The 17,579-nt window shown below is 44.0% G+C and overlaps 1 protein-coding gene across 2 annotated transcripts in view; it reads right to left on the bottom strand.

Moving 5' to 3' along the window:
• Positions 1–13,181: 13,181 nt before the first annotated feature.
• The window catches only part of Cobl (cordon-bleu WH2 repeat protein), a 232,547-nt gene continuing 228,149 nt past the window's right edge, over positions 13,182–17,579 (bottom strand). For both annotated transcript variants that reach the window (XM_028777526.1, XM_028777534.1), the window contains one exon: positions 13,182–14,561. In XM_028777526.1, the coding sequence (XP_028633359.1) occupies positions 14,544–14,561 (18 nt within the window). In that variant the 3' untranslated portion in view covers positions 13,182–14,543. The remainder of the gene's footprint in view (positions 14,562–17,579) is intronic.

Below are 17,579 nucleotides of genomic sequence, written 5' to 3'. Positions count from 1 at the left end.
TTTATAATTTATTGCTTAGTCAAAATTCCCACTTTCTTTTGAAGTTAAGCAATTTGATTTCTAATTGATCTGTAAGAGTAAGTGATCTTGCTCTTCTGCCTAGTCCTTTCTGCTGGGGCCGACTCCTAGCTGATCTGTGCCTGAGAAGACACCATATCCTATCCTAGAGGATCCACTGCACTCAGAGCAGCCGAGTCCAGTGGAGAAGATACCATATCCTGATCCATCCTAGAGGATTCGCTGCACTCAGAGAAGTTGCTCTGCACCGAATCCCACAACACCCAGAGAAAGCTGGACTCCCAGGAGCTCTAACACACCCAGGATCATAGCATTTCAGGATCCCAGAGGCAGCCTGCCTGACTCCCAGGAGCTCTTACACCCAGGATTTCAGGATCACAGGATTACAGAGACAGCTGGACTCTGAGTAGTTCTGACACAACCAAGATAACAGGACAGACAGGCTCCAGTAAGAGACAGTGAGTGTAGGTAGCATTAGAGATAACCAGATGGCGAAAGGAAAGCACAAGAACATTTTAGGCTAGAACAAAGTAGACTTCAGGCATGAAAATGACTTTGGGCTAGGACAGGGAAGTAGGCTCTGATATTTTGGTCATCCTGATAAGCCCTTAGAAACAGTGATCACAGGAGTGATCACAGGGCTTTGTTTATTGCCTTGCCTGTTCTTTGACTATTTGTGTTTGATGTCTTGCTTGTTCCTTGACTATTTGCATCTATTGTGTTGCTAGTTTCTCAACTTAGAACTGACCTTAATACTTGCATGTAATTAAAACAGTATAAAAGCAGATTGGGAAAAAAAGAGTAAGTGATCTTGCTTTTCAAGGAACTTCTGAAAATGACAGCCTTTTTTTTGGAGGCCTTGCTCTCTATATTTTGAAAGATAATATGATTCTTAACTATAATCAAAACCACATGTAATTAAATATTTGCAAACTACCCACAAGAGTATGACTTATTTACTTATCTATATAAATGCCTCTCAAGCTGATTAAAATTTCTGTTAAAAATGGGCCTAACATTTGAATAGCACTCCAAATACGTTTAGTGGTAAACAAGTACAGAAAAATATACTCAGTATGTTAATTATGAAAATGAAAACAAAAATGAGATAGCACCACCTATGTATTAAAATCTCTAATATTTTAAAGGTTTCATTTTAGTTGGTTAATTTTATGTGTCACTGTTGTTGAACATTTTTCTAGATGCTTCACTAAGAATAATTTTGGTTGAGAGAAACATAGAAATTGGTGGACACTGAGTAAGGCAGATTATCCTTTGTGATGTGGGAGGGCCTCATCTAATCAGTAGAAGACACAAACAGCACGAATGACCAACTCTTCTTTGTTGGAGGGAGTGATTTCACAGAGGAAACCCAGAAACACATACAAGTGCACATGGTCATCTGGACACAAATAGGCAAAAATGAAATTATTTGCTTTTGTAAAACAAAAAGAAGCATTTCAATGGTAGATTAGTGATGGGGACTGGAGAGAAAAGTAGGGTTCCAGAATTCTCCTCGGGTTTCTGACTCATGTGATGATGTGGGCGTTTGCACTCCACAATTCTCATTTTTAGTTGGAATATAGAGAATGCAGGCAAAGCGCTCTTAAAACACAGCAAGCTAATGAAAGTCAATGCAGTGTAATCTGTAATTGTATTTCTTTTGTCTGGATAATGGGAAATTGTGAGGCTTTCTGTATAATAGTTTATTTACTTCCTCTATGGCCACTGGTGCAGATTTTCTTGATCATGAATGGAATTTCCCTGTGGCTGGCATGAGTGTTCCACTTTTAAGGGCTGTGCTAGATGAGCCCAGATGGGTTAACCTAACAGCCTGCTCATCTTCCGGGGCCCTACCTGCTAGTTCTCACCTCTTCTCTCTGCTTGGTCAGCTGAGTGGCCACTTCTATAGTCTGCTTTTACACTTGCCTCAGTGACACTCAACCAGTATTCTATTCAAAATGATAATTTAAAAGCAATTCTGTTATTCCCTGTGTAAATATTCAGTGCTGTCTACTGGGCATCCAAATGATGCCAAAGTTCATGCCCTGAAAGTGCTGAACCTTCAATTGTCTTCTTCAAATGTAGTTTTGGGAATCTTCACCCTGGCTCTAATTTGTTATGGGATTGCAGAATAAGCTCTCTAGAGTGATCAGCCAGGACCTGGAACCATACATTCTTTGTTCAACTGAGCTGTCTGCTCTCTTGACACAGTAAGCTAGGGTGTGGGGTGTGTATCACAGCTGTGTGTCTCACTTGCACTTACCGATGTACTTTTTCAAACTTGTCTCCCCTCCCAGCAACCTGTAAGGAGGAACTATAGTGTGGGAAAAATGAGGATGGGAATGTGGGGGCTGTGAGAAGTGACAAATCCTGGCAAATCTGACTCCATAGACCAGTATCAGGGTGCAGATCTGTTTATTGGCCAGCCTATAAGCTCATATACAGTGTTTGACCAATCCAAAGCCCCTAAATTCTTGGCCAATCTCACCACATGGTCACCATGCTTCAGTGAAAGTCTTGCCTGATAAGGTTATTCAGAAGGACTATGTGTGGGAGGGAGAATATCATCACCCTGCCCTTTGTTTCTTTTTGCTGTCTCACCAGTGTATCAAGAGCCATCTTAGATCTAATACTGTGTACAGGAGATCAGGACTCTCCATCTCACTTTTTCCTTCACAAGGTTGACTTTCACATCCCCACACTGAAGCTTTGGCATCTGGTATCCAGTGTGTGCTCACTGCTTGCACTTGACAGCTTTCAGTGGTTTCTGCATTTACATGAGACAAGGGCACAGCCCTACTTCTGTCCCATTAATGCTTGACTTTGCTCCAGAGGCACTCTCTTCCCTTCATTCTGAACACCATCTACGAGTCCCTCAGCTGATTTGTCATGTGTCTTTGAAAAGAGTATTTGGACATTTCTGGTCCTTGACTGGCATCTTCTAGTGTTGTGGTTAAAATTTCCATTTTACTCCTGAATCACTTTCATTTATAATCAATGTGTAGGTCATCAGTGTTGTCTAACTCCTTAAAGGCCTTTTCCTTGATACTTGGGCCATGTCAAACCCTAAGAATAGACTTACTTGATGAAACATCACTAAACACTTGGAGCTTTCTTTTAACTTTTCCATTCATATAAGCTAGATAAAGTGGTATGAAGTTAGAGATGTTTTGAGGTTTTGGCCATGTGATTAGTTAGGAAGGGGCACGAATGGAACTATAACTTCTAGAAAAACAAAACTTCAAAAGGAAAAGGAATGTGAAAATTTGTAACTGGTGTGTAAAAGAGATTAAATACGGTTTTACTTTGAGAAGAACAAATTCACATTGAATTTGGATATTACCTGTTATTTATTCTTTGTACCTTAAAACCCTAGTCTTACAGTAAATGTCTGGAGCATTGTTTACTTTACCTTTCCCTCAATAGGCATTGAGCAGAGCATTATATGTACATCACAGACACTACAGGTTGACTATCATGGAAATGGGTATCTAACCATTATGAACATGTGGATCTAATCATCATGGACATGGGAATTTGACCATCATGGACGTGAGAATCTAACTATCATGGACTTGGGAAGATGAACCCTACGCATAGCACTGACAAGTTCCCCTGTCTTGTGATTCCTAGTTGGATCTGAAAGGATAGCACTAAGAGGGAGTAGACAGTGGTTCTCCACCTGTGCGTGGTGACCCCTTTGGGAGTTACAAATCAGATATTTACATTACAATTCATAACAGTAGCAAAATTACAGTTCTGAGGTAGCAATGAGATAATTTTATGGTTGGAGGTCACCACAACATGAGGAACTGTATTAGAGGGTTGTAACATTAGGAAGGTTGAGAAGCACTGGACTAGAGATTAACAAATTGAAGTACTTCCTGCCCAGCCAGGCTGAGGCAATCAGTGGCCGACTTTTCATCACATAGGTCTGTCTCCTGTTTGCAGAGTTGCTGAGCCTTATCAGGCTTGTGACTATTCCTTCCCTTGCCTTTTGATTAAGGGCCCACAACTAGCCAGGGTTGATACACTCATCCCATACACACAAATGGAGGCATTTCTGGAGCTTGGTGGAAATGCCATCAAAGATTGTTCCACGTGAAAAATTTTCTTCCAGAAAACCAAGGCTCTAGAGAGGCCTTGGTGAGCATGACGAACTCCTTACTTTATGGTGCTTGTACACACTACAGAGCTACTGCCAGAAAACCTGTGGCCGAGGCCTAGAGCTCAAGTCTTCTTGCTACACGAACACTCACCATGGTCCCAAACAACATGAGGCAGAGAGCTGAGTATGCGTGCATGGCTGTCTTCACTCTTCCACTGGAGCAGGGTGGTGGGTGTTTTGAGTATTCCCTCACCACCTTCTGCTCTCCAAATCTTTCAGTGAAGCAGATGAGGAAACCCTGGGGCTAACTTGCTATCGTCAACCACATGGCCTGGGGAATGTGTGACGAACAGGCTTCTCACCTGGATCTGATGACAGAGTTATATTTAAACCGTGTTACCTTTGGTCAAACCCAACCCCATCATGTGGGCTAATCTAAAATCAAAGTAGAGTTCAGGAGGCCAGAGCAAAAGGCAAAGGGTGTCTGGACTGTGATAGCTATTCAAGGGAAGAAAGGGTATGAGGGCACCAGATTATGGGTAACATGGGTTCCTTTATTAAAAGTAAGCCAGACCTGCCTTTCTCATGAAGTAGGCCCTGGGGAAAGGTGCTGATTTGTGGAGCTGCTCTCAGTAGTCCCTAGGACATGCTTACAGGCAGTCCTATGGTCCAGGTTCATGCTGTAGTCCAGAATCAGAACAGTAAGTTGTCAAGTTCACTGGAATTGTGGACTTATAAAGTCAGGGTATGACTTGCCTTCCAACCCAGGGAAGCTGAAAGAACTACATGCATGCAACTGATCTGACAGCCTCCTGCAGTCAGGATGTCTACCTAAGGAACTTGGCCATTAGATGTCCTACACTAGCATTCATTACCACCAGGGAAATGCAAATCACATCCACAATGACATGTCATCCAACTCTGGTTAAAAGAGCTGTTATTGAAGACACAGAAGATGACGCATGCTTGGTGAGAAAACAAACCGGTAGATCTCTGTTAGAGAAATGTATACTGTCAGAGCTATTATAGAAACCACAAAACTCAAGTTGGTCTACTATATGATCTAGACATCCCATTACTGAGAGTATAGTCAATGGAAATGAAATTACTTCACTCTTCACAGTGGCCAATATATGAGATGAACAGGTGTCTATCCATAGATAGATGGCTAAAGAAAATATCTCTCTCTCTCCCTCTCCCTTCCTCCCTCCCTCCCCCTCTCTCTTACACACACACACACACACATATCATACACTCATACCACCCCCACACATACACATCACACACCACATAAACACCCCTGCCACTACACACACATACACTACACACTCACTATAAAACACACACATATACACACAGACACACACCATGCATGCATGCTCCCTTCCTCACTCCCTCCCTCCCCACTCTCTCTCTTACACACACACACACACACACACACACACACCATATACCACATAAACACTCACCCCCACCACACACACATACACTACACACTCACTATAACACACACACACACACATACACACACACACCACCATGCATACACGCATACACATACACAGTCACACCACAAATGCATGGAAATAGCAGAGTATTCATTCATAGCAACATGGCTGGAATTAGGTGCTATCAGGTCAAGCCAGACAAATCCTGCATGATCTTTTTCATGTGTAGAAAGTAAAAATCAGGAGTTAAGTAAATAAATAAATGCTTTTTTTTTTTTTTAGAAGTAGAGAGAATAGTGGTCAGTAGAGGCTTGGGGGAGGGGTATGATGAATAGAGACAAAGAGAAGTAGGTAATCAGTACCAAAATAGAGTTCGCCATGAGGATTAAGTCCCAGTATTTTTCAGCACATCAGGGTGACTGTTACTTACAACTTATTATGCATTTTATAAAGAACCAGAAGACAGGATTTGAAGGTGTCTAACATAAAGCAATGCTAATTAATGTACTTTGATCATTTTTACACTATACTTATGCAATGAATGTGTTCCATAAATATCTATAATTAAAAGAAGAAAAGGAACCTGAAAATAGTGGCACATTCCTTTAGCATCACTATTTGGGAAGCAGAGGCAGGTGCATCTCTGTAAGCTTGAAGGCAGCATGCCTTCATAATAAAACTTCATTATTATGTCTACATAATGAGTTTCAGGTCAGTGGGGCCACATAGTGACACTGTGTCTAAGAAAACAAAACAACAAAGCCATGAGTGTGGCCAGTGCTTGGAGTCCAGGCTGCTCAGGAGACTGAAGCAGAGGGTCACGTGAGCTTGGGAGTGCAAGTAAGTATAGCAAACAACCAGATTCAGTCTCAAAAATAGTCATAATTTTAAGTGACAAAAGGTTTTAAACGAATTATACACAGCAACCGTTCTTCCCTATTATTCACATGATAAAATCACCCCTTGTTTAATAAAGAAAAGCTGTATGAAGTGGAGAAAAGAAAATGAACCTTTCAGGCATGTTGCCATGCTGTCCACCACAGGGGACAGTCTGGGACAGATATGTCTGGAAGAGAGATGTCTGTCTTCCTTGTGTCTGGCAGAGAGCCCATCAAGGAAGCACTGCCACATCCCGCTGGGGCTCACACCCGCAGCCAGGCTTGCTGCCTGTTTGTCCCTGAGGATTCTGTAAGCAACAGGGGACCAGACAGTGACTCATAGCCAGCACACTTGGCCCTCACTCAGTATGGTTACTGACTGTGCCCTCTGAGGCAAACCTTGCTGTTTCTCTCATCTCTAAGTGAGCAGGCAGACTGGCCAGAACTGCTTTGCATTTCCCAAGATGCTATGTCTTATGGCTGAGTTTCTGCTTGGGAATAAAACTGAACAAGCAAACACATTCGAGGAGAGCTGGATGCTCTGACTCTCCATGCTCAGCCTCACCTCAGGCCTTGTAGTCATATGATGTTGGTAGCAGCTTCTTGGCCTCAGGTTACAGTCATAAGTACCAGACAAGCAGAGCCAGTATCTCCATAGCCAGATGCCCCTTGTAGGGAGCCCTAAGCCTGGTGAAGCCTAGTAAGCCTCCTCTCAAGTCATGCTTCACACTTCTTTTTGGGGAGCCTTTAGATCTCAATTTCAAATGCTCAGCAATGTTTACCTTAGGGTCTGTATAGTACCTGTCTTTTCTAATTCTCAGGCATGGTATGCAAGAAGTTAGGTCCTTATTTTACTCAGATGCATTAAAAAATGCAGAGACTAGATTGTCCCAGGACCTAGCAGCCCTGACTTGATGATGCTTGGGTACTAGGAGGTTTTAGTGAGGAACCACGACCCCCAGGAGATTTCTGGTTAAGGGAACCTGGCAACAGAGAATCTGCCTATTTCCTCAGACCAGCTATGAATCAGGCTGGAATACACACTGCTCAGGTGCAGCCTTGATTACATGGGTCCAAACAACGAGGAATATTTTTTTTTCTTCCTGGGACTGGAGTGCTTCCTGGGGTATAATGGACAAGAGGAGAGTCAGCTATGGGCCTTAGATCAATGTCAGGGTGAGCTCAAGTGTCACTATATGTCTCTGAGCCTCCATTGGTATGAGGAGGGAACAGATGAGACCAAGATTTGGCTTTTTGAGATAGATTCAGGAAACACCTGTGAACTGCGTGTGACTGAATCAAGGCAATGCTTAAGAGGTCCCTAATTACTTGGCAGGCCTACTAAGTTAATTACTTCTAATTGTATAAAGGAAGAGAAAAGAGCAAAGCAAATGAAGGTAGAGGAGAGTAGTGGGCTCTGACAGCTGACCCCTTAGCTCCTGTGTGGTCAAAGATGTCACAGGGCCTTGATAGCCCCCCAACTCCACCTGACAGAAGGCAGCCTTAAAAGCCCACGGTTGCTATCACACCAGAAAATGTCACTGCTTTGCCCAGTATCCATGATGTCACTCAGGAACATCTGGAATGGTAAATGTCATGGTGCCATCCCAGAAGGACTTCAGCTCTCTGAAATAGAATCATGACTTCAGGGCATACTGCAGTCTGCTTTCCAGGCTGAGCCTTTCTTATTCACGTGTGACTCACCCCTGACTCCCAGCGGCTTCATCATTCACACAGCCTTATTCTAAGTGGCTCATGGCCATCCTGTTCTAAGCCCCACCTCAGCCAACTCCTCATCCCCTGTGCCAGTGGCTCTCTGCCCATCCTGGGGCTTGGCCAGCTGTATCCTTGAGTTGGAAACTTTCCAACGTGCCCATTCTTCGTCCTGTCCCTGGCCACTGCCATCCCTGCAGTCTGGAGCCTCTCCAAGGACTCTGAGCTGCCTCACAGGAACACTGAAGTCTCCCTCTCTTGGGCATTTGCCCACTAGCCATTGGCCAAGCAAGTCTTCAGGAGTTTTGTACTCAAAATCTGCTGCCAGTCTGGTTGGGGCAGACTCTGTCCATGGCATCAGTCCTGTGTTCTTAGGCTTGACACTCCCACATGAATGAGGCCCACGGAGTTCCAGGTCACAAACACCAATAGACTCCATTGAGAAATGAGCATGGTAACAAGAAGCACCACATTCCACAGAGGACTCAGTGGTTGTAAGTGGCTTTCCTTGGGAGGTGGCTGGGTTTTGGAGGATCAATAGGCATTCTAATAAAGCACAGTAGAATGAACCCACATGGTATTTTCAGAGAAATGAAAGCTGCTCAAGCTTTCAAGTGCACAGGAGCTGAGGAGGAGCAGCAGATCTGAAAGGCCACAGCTGAGTGGAGGGGCACTAAGCCAGGGCCAACTCAACTCCAGTGGTGACAGGGCCCACACTGTTGCTTTTCAAAGACCTGGTGAGGCTGGTCTCCGAGACAAGGTAGAGAGCAATGAGTAGTCCCATCCTTGATTGATAGCCCATTTCCTCCTGTCTTGTGAATTTCAAGCCTCCGCATATAGAGGAAGGGTCTCAGATGCAAGCCCCAAAACCACAGTGCATTGCTTTCTTCAGAGGAGTATGCCAGTCAGTGTGAGGCAAGCTGCTGCCACCTGCACTCACTCGGCGCACACCCCAGTTGGGCACATGGCCAAACCACTCATGAGCAGGTGCCAGCATAGTTAATCGCTTCTTGATCTTTCCGCTTTGAACACATTTGTATTTTTAGTGGAACACAGGAGTGGGTGGCAGCACTTAGCCTTAGGAATGTCTTTGCAGTGGAACGGAGCCCTGGTGCAGAACCTTTAGTCTGAGTCTCCAGCAGACACAACCGTGAGCAGCCCAGGCTTCCCCAGCCCTCTGGCTATCCCCTTCTCCTTTCACCTGGCAACATGCCTCTCTCTTAATGCTCAGTTGAGGGGCTTCCACCTTGACCACCCACGAGGAAGAACCTCCAATCTTTGCCCCACATCTTTTCTCCCCCAGGATACTTGTTACACTCTTGATTGGCATTTCCATGTGGCTACTTGCCAGCAGGCTTACTGGAAGGCAGAAACACTAATTTGTAATTGTCTCCAGCACCCATCAGGGATTCCAACTTTGAGAAGCTCTTCTAGTGTTAGATGGGAAGAAAGAGAGAAGGAAGAGGAAAGGAAGGTACCAGTGAAGGAAAGACGGGAAGGAGGGATGATGGCTGGAAGAAAAGAGGGAGGGACAGGGGAAGATGGAGAGGAGAAAGCAAGAGGAAAGGGAAGAAGAATGGGGAGGAGGGTATGGGTGTGCCAAGTGCTTCTGTACCCCTGGGCTAGGGGGTAGACTCTGAGAATGGAGCCTTGAGAAGAGCCAGGGCATAACAGTGATTTGGGCTGCTTGCTTTCCCCACAGCTCTTCATTCTTCCCTGCCCCTAGAACATCTGTCATGCTAGTTTTCAACTTCCTTGGGTCTTCAGAATCTCCCTTCCTTGGTCTTCTGGACCTTTCCTTCTACCTGGTGGTTGAACCAATCCCCCCTTCTCTGACAGTGAAGTTCTGTTATAACAAAAAAAGAATTATCAGGAAAAATGTGCCACTCTGATGGAGTATTAGAGGAAATGCTGAGACCAGTTGGTACCTGAATCTTGTGTGTCCATATTTTTGCCCAGCATGGCTGTCCATGAAAGATTACTCTCAGCTAGCCCCATGGGTCTAAATTTGCACAGCTGATGGCTTCTGGTTCTGGAAAATGTCCTTGGTCTTTCAGGAGCAAGGCATAATGCTTTGAACAGAGGAGAGATATCTCCTGGACTCCCCTGGATGTCTTGACCACTTAATCCCCTACTGAAGAAGGTGACACCATGGTAGATTCTAGAACCATGCCCAGGCTAAACTGAGCTACTGTGCATTAGGAATTTCTCTGCTCAGAATGGATAAGTGTGGCTGTTCCCAAGCATAGGCTGGGACAGAAAACATGTACCTTTGTTCATGGGACTAAAAACAGAACAATGGAGCCATTGATCCTACAAATTTGTGAAGTGACTCTGCTATTTGTTTGGCTCCTTTATTTCTTTCTGCATCTGTGATGGAATGATAACGACACTCTCTTGTCTAAATCTTTTACATTCCAGACCAATAGACATGTGTCTCAGAAGTTAACATGATGAACAACATACAGCACAGTGGCCATCCATTGGAGGTGGTCTCGTTAGCAGGCACTGTGGAGCTACCATTGAGATCGGTGGTCAGAACACTGACTGCATATAGGTCTGGAGGTGTAAGGAAGGCACAGTGGGTGGAAGCTGGTGTAATTTCGAGGCAGTAAAGAGAGCAATGAGAAGACACATGGGGCCAAATACTCACAAGCTGTGGAAGGAGAAAATCACAGAAGAATTCAATGATTAGCAAATGTTTCCTTGTCTTTCTGACTTGGAAACCACTGAAGTGAGCCACTCAGGAGGTGCAGGCACAAGGCCCAGACACAACGGAGTGGGGTCATGGTCAAGTGAGGCAAGCTGGCAGGACACACAAGCCAGCAGTTTTCCAGATCAGGAGCTGAGTTGAGGGGCTTCCCAGAGGAATAGAGAAGGGCACTGTCTGTGCAGTAGTGATGTTCATAGCAGGACATATGGAATCCTACACTGAGAAGGCAACACTCAAAGCTGAATTGGTTAGGCAAGTTGTAAAGGGCCTGCCTTCTAAATTTAGAGAGTCACAATTTTCTTCTTGGGAACTGAACAACAGGTTTAAAAAGCTAGATCCATCAGGGAAGAGTTGCCAGTGTTTTCTCTGGCTACTAACCCTGCAAGGGTGCCTGTAAGGACTTCTTGCAGGCTCCTTTCTGGCCATAATGTGCCACACACAGGCAGAGAGCAAAACAGACTAATCTTGGGCAAGAGGTGGAGAAGCCTGAGCTCTGGTCATCTCCACTAGCCTGTGCTTTTCTAGGAGACTGAGGCTTGTATCGAATCTTAGTTGCATACTTTGTGGGCCAGAATCTATTAATAGAGGTTATGGATTTTATAAGCTACACTGTCATAATTTCAGAATGCTTTTCATAATTAGCTGGGGAATGACTGGAGTTGAGGGCTTTTCTTCCTGCTTGATAGTTCTCACCTTTTCACTCAGCCTCTGTATTACACAATATGGCTGGAAGGGAGTGGGTAGATGTCTTTACAGGCTTCCTGCCAGGATGATGAAGTGAGTTAAGGCTGTTGAGGTTTCCCTGAGTGAACCCAACCTTTCCTGCTACTTGCCTTGAGGCTGATCTTTGCAGCCAGGAAGATGAGAGTTGAATAGCTGGGCGTGTGAAGCACAGTTAAATAGAGGCTGAGATTAGACAAGGTACGGAGCAAGGAGGTGTGAGGTGCTCAGAGTGGAGGAGTTGTCTAGGGCAAGGCTGAAATCTCCAGTTGAAGGGTATGGGTAGCAGAGGACTCTAGGCATTGCAGGCAAGGGGAATATTCAAGGAATATAAAAAATACCTCCCAGGGTACCTTCAGTAAATGCGTGGTTGAATGTAGACAAATGAAACGGTGGAAAATGGCTGTTTAAACTAGGGAGGGGCCGGAGAGATAGAGCCTACTAAGAATCTGACAGGCTGAGGAAGCATGCAGACTTAATTTACTGGGCAGTAGGAGCCACAGAGGGTTGCTGAAGGAATGTAAACCATGTGACGGACCTGTCTAGTCTTCTTAGCCTCCAGTTTGCTCATCTGGAAGATGGTGCTTTGAGATCTATGTTTACTAAGAAGATGAGACAAGAGTTACTGTGATTAACACTTAGCAGAGGCCACAGCACAAACCAGGAGCTTTTGATTAGTCTATATCCTACACCTCAAAATTTGAAACTTTATACATTCTGAGGTGCACAATACAGCAGATATAGCATCAAATTGGTTCACATGAGCAAAAATAACTAGAGGGGGCCCTTATGCTTCCCAAGGACCTCTCAAGCTTGGTTGGGGAGCATAGAAAGCTCATAGAGAACTATACGCATTGGGAGTTAAAGATCTGAGAGATGGACATGTTACTCATTCGCCCAACTTCTCCCCCTTTCCCCTTGTTCCCTTAGAGCCACTGAATTTGCCCTTCTCTCTGTCTTGCCTCTAACTTTTCCTTCAATGATTCACCCAAACCAAGGCCTTTCTCCATCACCCTGGTTCAGTCTCTCACCCCTTTTCCTGATGATTTTTCTCTCTAGCACGTAACATGCTATACCTATCATTTTGCTAAAGGTCTGTTTCTTGAATCATCTAAACTCCATGGTTATGATGATCTTATCTGTTGAAAGCTTCATCTATAATTTTGACTTTTAAAGTCCTCCAAAGGCCTATGCATGTCTAGCCTGTGGCACTATTGGGAGGGAATCTTCAGGAACTGAGGAATGGAGGAAGGAAGCTAGATAACTGTTGTCACATATCTGACAGAGACATCAAGATCCCCAGGCCCTTCTGTTCTTTTTTTGTGTCATGTCATAAGGTGAGCAGAGACCTCTAGCACATGCTTCTGTCATGTCTTGTGTTGCCACAGGGACAGCAACAGGGCCAAAAATCTCTGAAACCCTGAGCCAAAATAAACCCCTTTAAACTGTTTACCTCAGGTGTTTGGTCACAGTGATATAACACTGATTAACACAGCAGCCAAAATATTTGTTGGCAGAATAGATTAATCCCTCTATTTTGTAGGCAGGATGTACACTGTAGCATGAAATCCACACGACAGTTACAGCATTGGATTTGCATTTATTTGTGGCACGAAGAGAAAGAGCAGACAGCTGTGACTAAGAGCAATTGGCTGGTAGCTCTTGCCTCACTGAGAAAGTTTAGCAATGTTAATCACACAGTACCAAGTTCCCATTCTACCCGATGCCTAGATTTAAAACAGGAGGAAACAGTAAAAGGATTTCATGTATTTGTTTTTTCAGTAAGGCAGAGATTTTATATCATGAACTCATTTTGACTTCTATTGCCGTTTTGATTTTCTCCATATAAGAAAAGGTTTTAGAGACACATTAAAAAAAAACAACACAAAACTTCCTGCTGAGTTTAAATTCTTTAAAGATGGTGTCTACCCACAATGTACTATAAGAATGTCATATAATACCAGGGCAGCTGCTGGACCATGCCAAAGTGTGTCAGGATACAATGTAAGCCACAGAATATGCAGCACAATGTGGACTGCCCTCTGCAACATGCAGGTCCTCAGCACCCTGCTCTCTGGCCCTCTGCAGGATTTCAGAAGGCTACTGGTGAAGTCTTAGGCTCCATGCCAGGCTCCTTTACAGTGACCTGATGCATGTCATAGCCTGCTGGGACATTAGAAGGAAACTATACAAGTGGGACACAATCTATACAAAAAAGGACAGCCCTTCCAGTGTTCTCATCTCTGTTTCCCATCACCTTCTAAGGAGCCAGGAATGTCTTGCTCACACGGTCAAGTAGGGCTGCTACTCTGGGCAGCAATAGTGGAATTTTAAAAGCTTAGTTGGTCAGATCACAGTCCAAGATCATCTGTGAGGTGTGAGGCTTCACTGTGTGAGGAATACAAATATGAATCTGATGCTTTTCTATCCTGCAAAAGTCAGCTCAGCCTTCCTCCATTACACTACTTGCTCCGGAAGCACAGCACCCTGGAGCATGTGATAGATTTTGACTATTTCTGTTGATTTATGCTTTTGTCCATCTAGAATCCAAAAGATCAAAAATGATTTTAACCATATATATGTGGTCAAAGTCTCAAAGATCCAAAAATCACCTTAAGGCATAATTTTTTGTGCCCACAGTTATAATCAAGTGTGGGTGTTGGGCTCCAGCCTGTGTATTCCCATTCCTCTGCCAACAAGAGCAGTTTATTGGCAACTGTGAGCATTCAGAGGCAGATCATATGTCCTTGGCACACAAGTCACACAGCAGCGCAGCATCTCCCCTTTGACCGTTATGTAGGAACACTGAAAATCCACCGTGGGCAAGTTGGCCTGGAGACAGGAAAGTACCACCTCTTCTCGATGATTTCATTTCCTGTCATGTGGATTTGTTTTAGGATGATCCTTGGAGCTGTACAGGTGGTTTCTGCAGTGGTAGGACCTCACACGAGCAAGGGAACCTGCAGTAAAAATGGGTAGAGTTACTGTTTCTGTGGGCAACAAGTGTACAGAAGAGAACTATGTATGCTCATCCTTGTAAAGGATGTTGAAGAACTGAGATCTAGACTGCTGCCATGCTTCTCATTCTCCCAAAGACTCTTTCAAAAATAAAAATATGCTTAAGAACTTCCAATGATCTGTGAGAAAACAAGCAACAAGGAAACCATGGATATTTATTTGTAGGTCCCTCCTATACCATCTCATTGCTCCCTTGTGTTCCCTGCACCAGTCCTGCTGTAAGGGACACCTAGAGGCAGAAACCCTAGTAGGCTTACTCACTGGCACATAAATAAAGTGCATAACCAAAGTTTGTGGTGTGGATGAAGGAGTGTGCAAGTTCTTTCTTTATGTGACAGGAAAGATCACATAGACCCTACTGGTTTAGTTCTCTCCTGATATCCCAACAACAGGAAATCCAGATCTGGGGGACTGCCTCTAGTGTCTCTGAAAATGAGTTAAGGAGATGGATGTCCTGTGAAATAGCCACTGCTTCTTTCCTGGAGTATTAAACCAGAGCACAGGTTGAACAGGACTGGCCATCGTATGCTATCTTTTAAGTTCACCAATTAAAGCAAATACTCAAACGACACAAATTCTTTTAGAACTAACATTGGGTTGACAGTGTATCTACTCTCTCAATGGATCTTCCCAACAGTCCCACTATAACTTAAGAATAATGGGCAAGGTATGTCTGGAAGAACATTTCCTCACATTTGTAAGCTGAACATCTCAGTTCCAGGTGGTGGCATGACCAGGTGATAGCTTTAGGATGTGACTTTGGGATGTGGGAGTGTAGCATCTCTCAATGTCTTAGTGTCTAATCCAGGCTGAGAAAATTCTGCATTCTCTATGTTGTGCTTCAAACCCAACGGCACTGGACAGGGATTGTCCTCAATGGTCAATCCCTGACCTCATAGGTGGAGAGAGGCCACTGTGTATGGCTCACTAAACCATGTGCCTGTTGCCTCTTCTCAGAGCAGACATGGACTGGTGAGGGATACTGGCAGCGTCACAGTTCCCCTAACACATGTGCCATGTGTGGCCCTTTGCTTCCACCTGTGACACTGAAATGGGAAAATGTGGAAATGATGACCCAGTGGGGATAGTGTCACAACAAATAAGGTAGATGTCCCAGCTCTGGAGTCCAGTAAATATTTTTAGTGTACTGACCTTTAATAGAGTTCTGTGATACAGAGACAAAGGGACATACATAAGTGCCTCTGGGCCAAGTGCTCATAAGTAGCTAGCTCAGCAAGGCCTACTCAAAGTACAGACCCTCTGACCACTTACATACATGGTTCAAATCTTTTGCCTTCATGTGGGTCCAGGAACACCTTCCTCAACTCTTTTGGCACTCTCTGACCTCTGGTGCCTCCACACTCTGGGGTCAGTCTCTTTGGGCAGCCTTATTGGTAAAGCTTGGGAATAAGGAGATATTCGTAAGTGGAAGCCCTACTCACAGCTACCAACTGTGAAGTGGTACAGTGGTTCCTCACAAGGGCTCTCCTGTCAACCGGAGGCAGATTGAGAGCAGGGGGGCATGCCAGAGGGGATAACCTTTAGGTAGCTATCCAGGTTGAGGTACATGAGAGGAAGGAGTTTATTTTAAATGAATGTTTACTGTATTAACAACTGAAATATGACAGATACATCATCTCTGTCTCAGAGACAGACGATAGAAATAGAGAGATAAAGATATTGACAGACAGAAAGACAGACAGACACACAGATAGGCAGGCAGGCAGCCAGCATATGCATGAACTTGAGACAGAGTCTCAGTATGTAGTCTTGGCTAGACTGGAACTTATTATCTATCTGGACACTAACTTATGGACAGTCCAATGGCCTTTGCTGGCCCTAATGCTGGGATTAAGTTATTATGTTTTAATATTGTATGCCCCTCTGGCACCATGGCTACAATCAAGATCACAACATCACTCACAAGATTTCCTACCACTCCCTTCAGTTCTCAAATGTCACCAATCATCTAACAACTACAGAGAAGTTTATATTTTCTAGCAATCCAACTACAGAGAAGTTTCTATTTTGTAGCAATCCAAAAATATGACTAAATTTTACGGCCATGTTTCTTTCAGCATAATTATCTTGAACTCACCTGCATTGCTGCAGGTATCATCGGCACTGTAATCGTGGTGAATACCGTATGAACACATCGTATCTGTTTATTCATTCTTTTGTTGATGGGTGGTTGTTTACAATTTTGAGGCATTTATAAATAAAATGGCTGTGAGCATGTATGCAAATTCAAGTGCACCCATCTTCTTGCCCTCCTCCTTTTTTTGCTCCACTAAGTGTTCAAGCAGAGAAACAAGCATTTTGTGGCTTTTTGATGCTGAGCAGGTATTCATTCTTCTAGCATCAAGCATCCGATAACTGCCAGTCTTCACTGATGGCCTTTACCAGCTAGAGGAATTTCCTTTTTTCCTATTTTATGGAGTTTTCATGAGAAATGACGTATGTCATCAAATGCTTCAAAGGAATCTATTATAATGACTTTTAAAAAGTAGTTCATGTGGGAATAAGAATAGATTTTAAATGTTAAACATTTCTCTTGTGTCCTAGGACACACCAAACACCATCATTCTCATATTTTTCTCATATCTGGGTTTAGAATCAATAACTGGATTCATAGGGCACACTGGAACCTGCTCTCTTCTTCAGCTTTTGGGCAGAATTTGTTTAGAGGTCTTGTTACATTTGTAGAGCTCATTAGTGAAGCTATCTAGGCCTCGAAGTGCTGTATATGTGTGTGTGTGTGTGTGTGTGTGTGTGTGTATGTGTGTGTGAATGCATGTGGCATGTGTGCTGTGTTTGTAATATGTGTTGTATGTGTGTGTGTGAATATGTGTATGGGGTTTGTGTCTTTGTATATGTGAATATGTGTATGGTGTATGTGTGGTGTATGTGGTATGTGCATGTGGTATGTGTGTTGTGTTTGTGATATGTGTTGTGTGTGT

This window comes from Grammomys surdaster, unplaced genomic scaffold, assembly GCF_004785775.1.
Source record: "Grammomys surdaster isolate TR1022 unplaced genomic scaffold, NIH_TR_1.0 67, whole genome shotgun sequence".
In the NCBI taxonomy this organism is placed as follows: domain Eukaryota; kingdom Metazoa; phylum Chordata; class Mammalia; order Rodentia; family Muridae; genus Grammomys; species Grammomys surdaster.
Note: the sequence above shows the minus strand (reverse complement) of the source record. Positions and strands in the feature narration are given on the sequence as shown.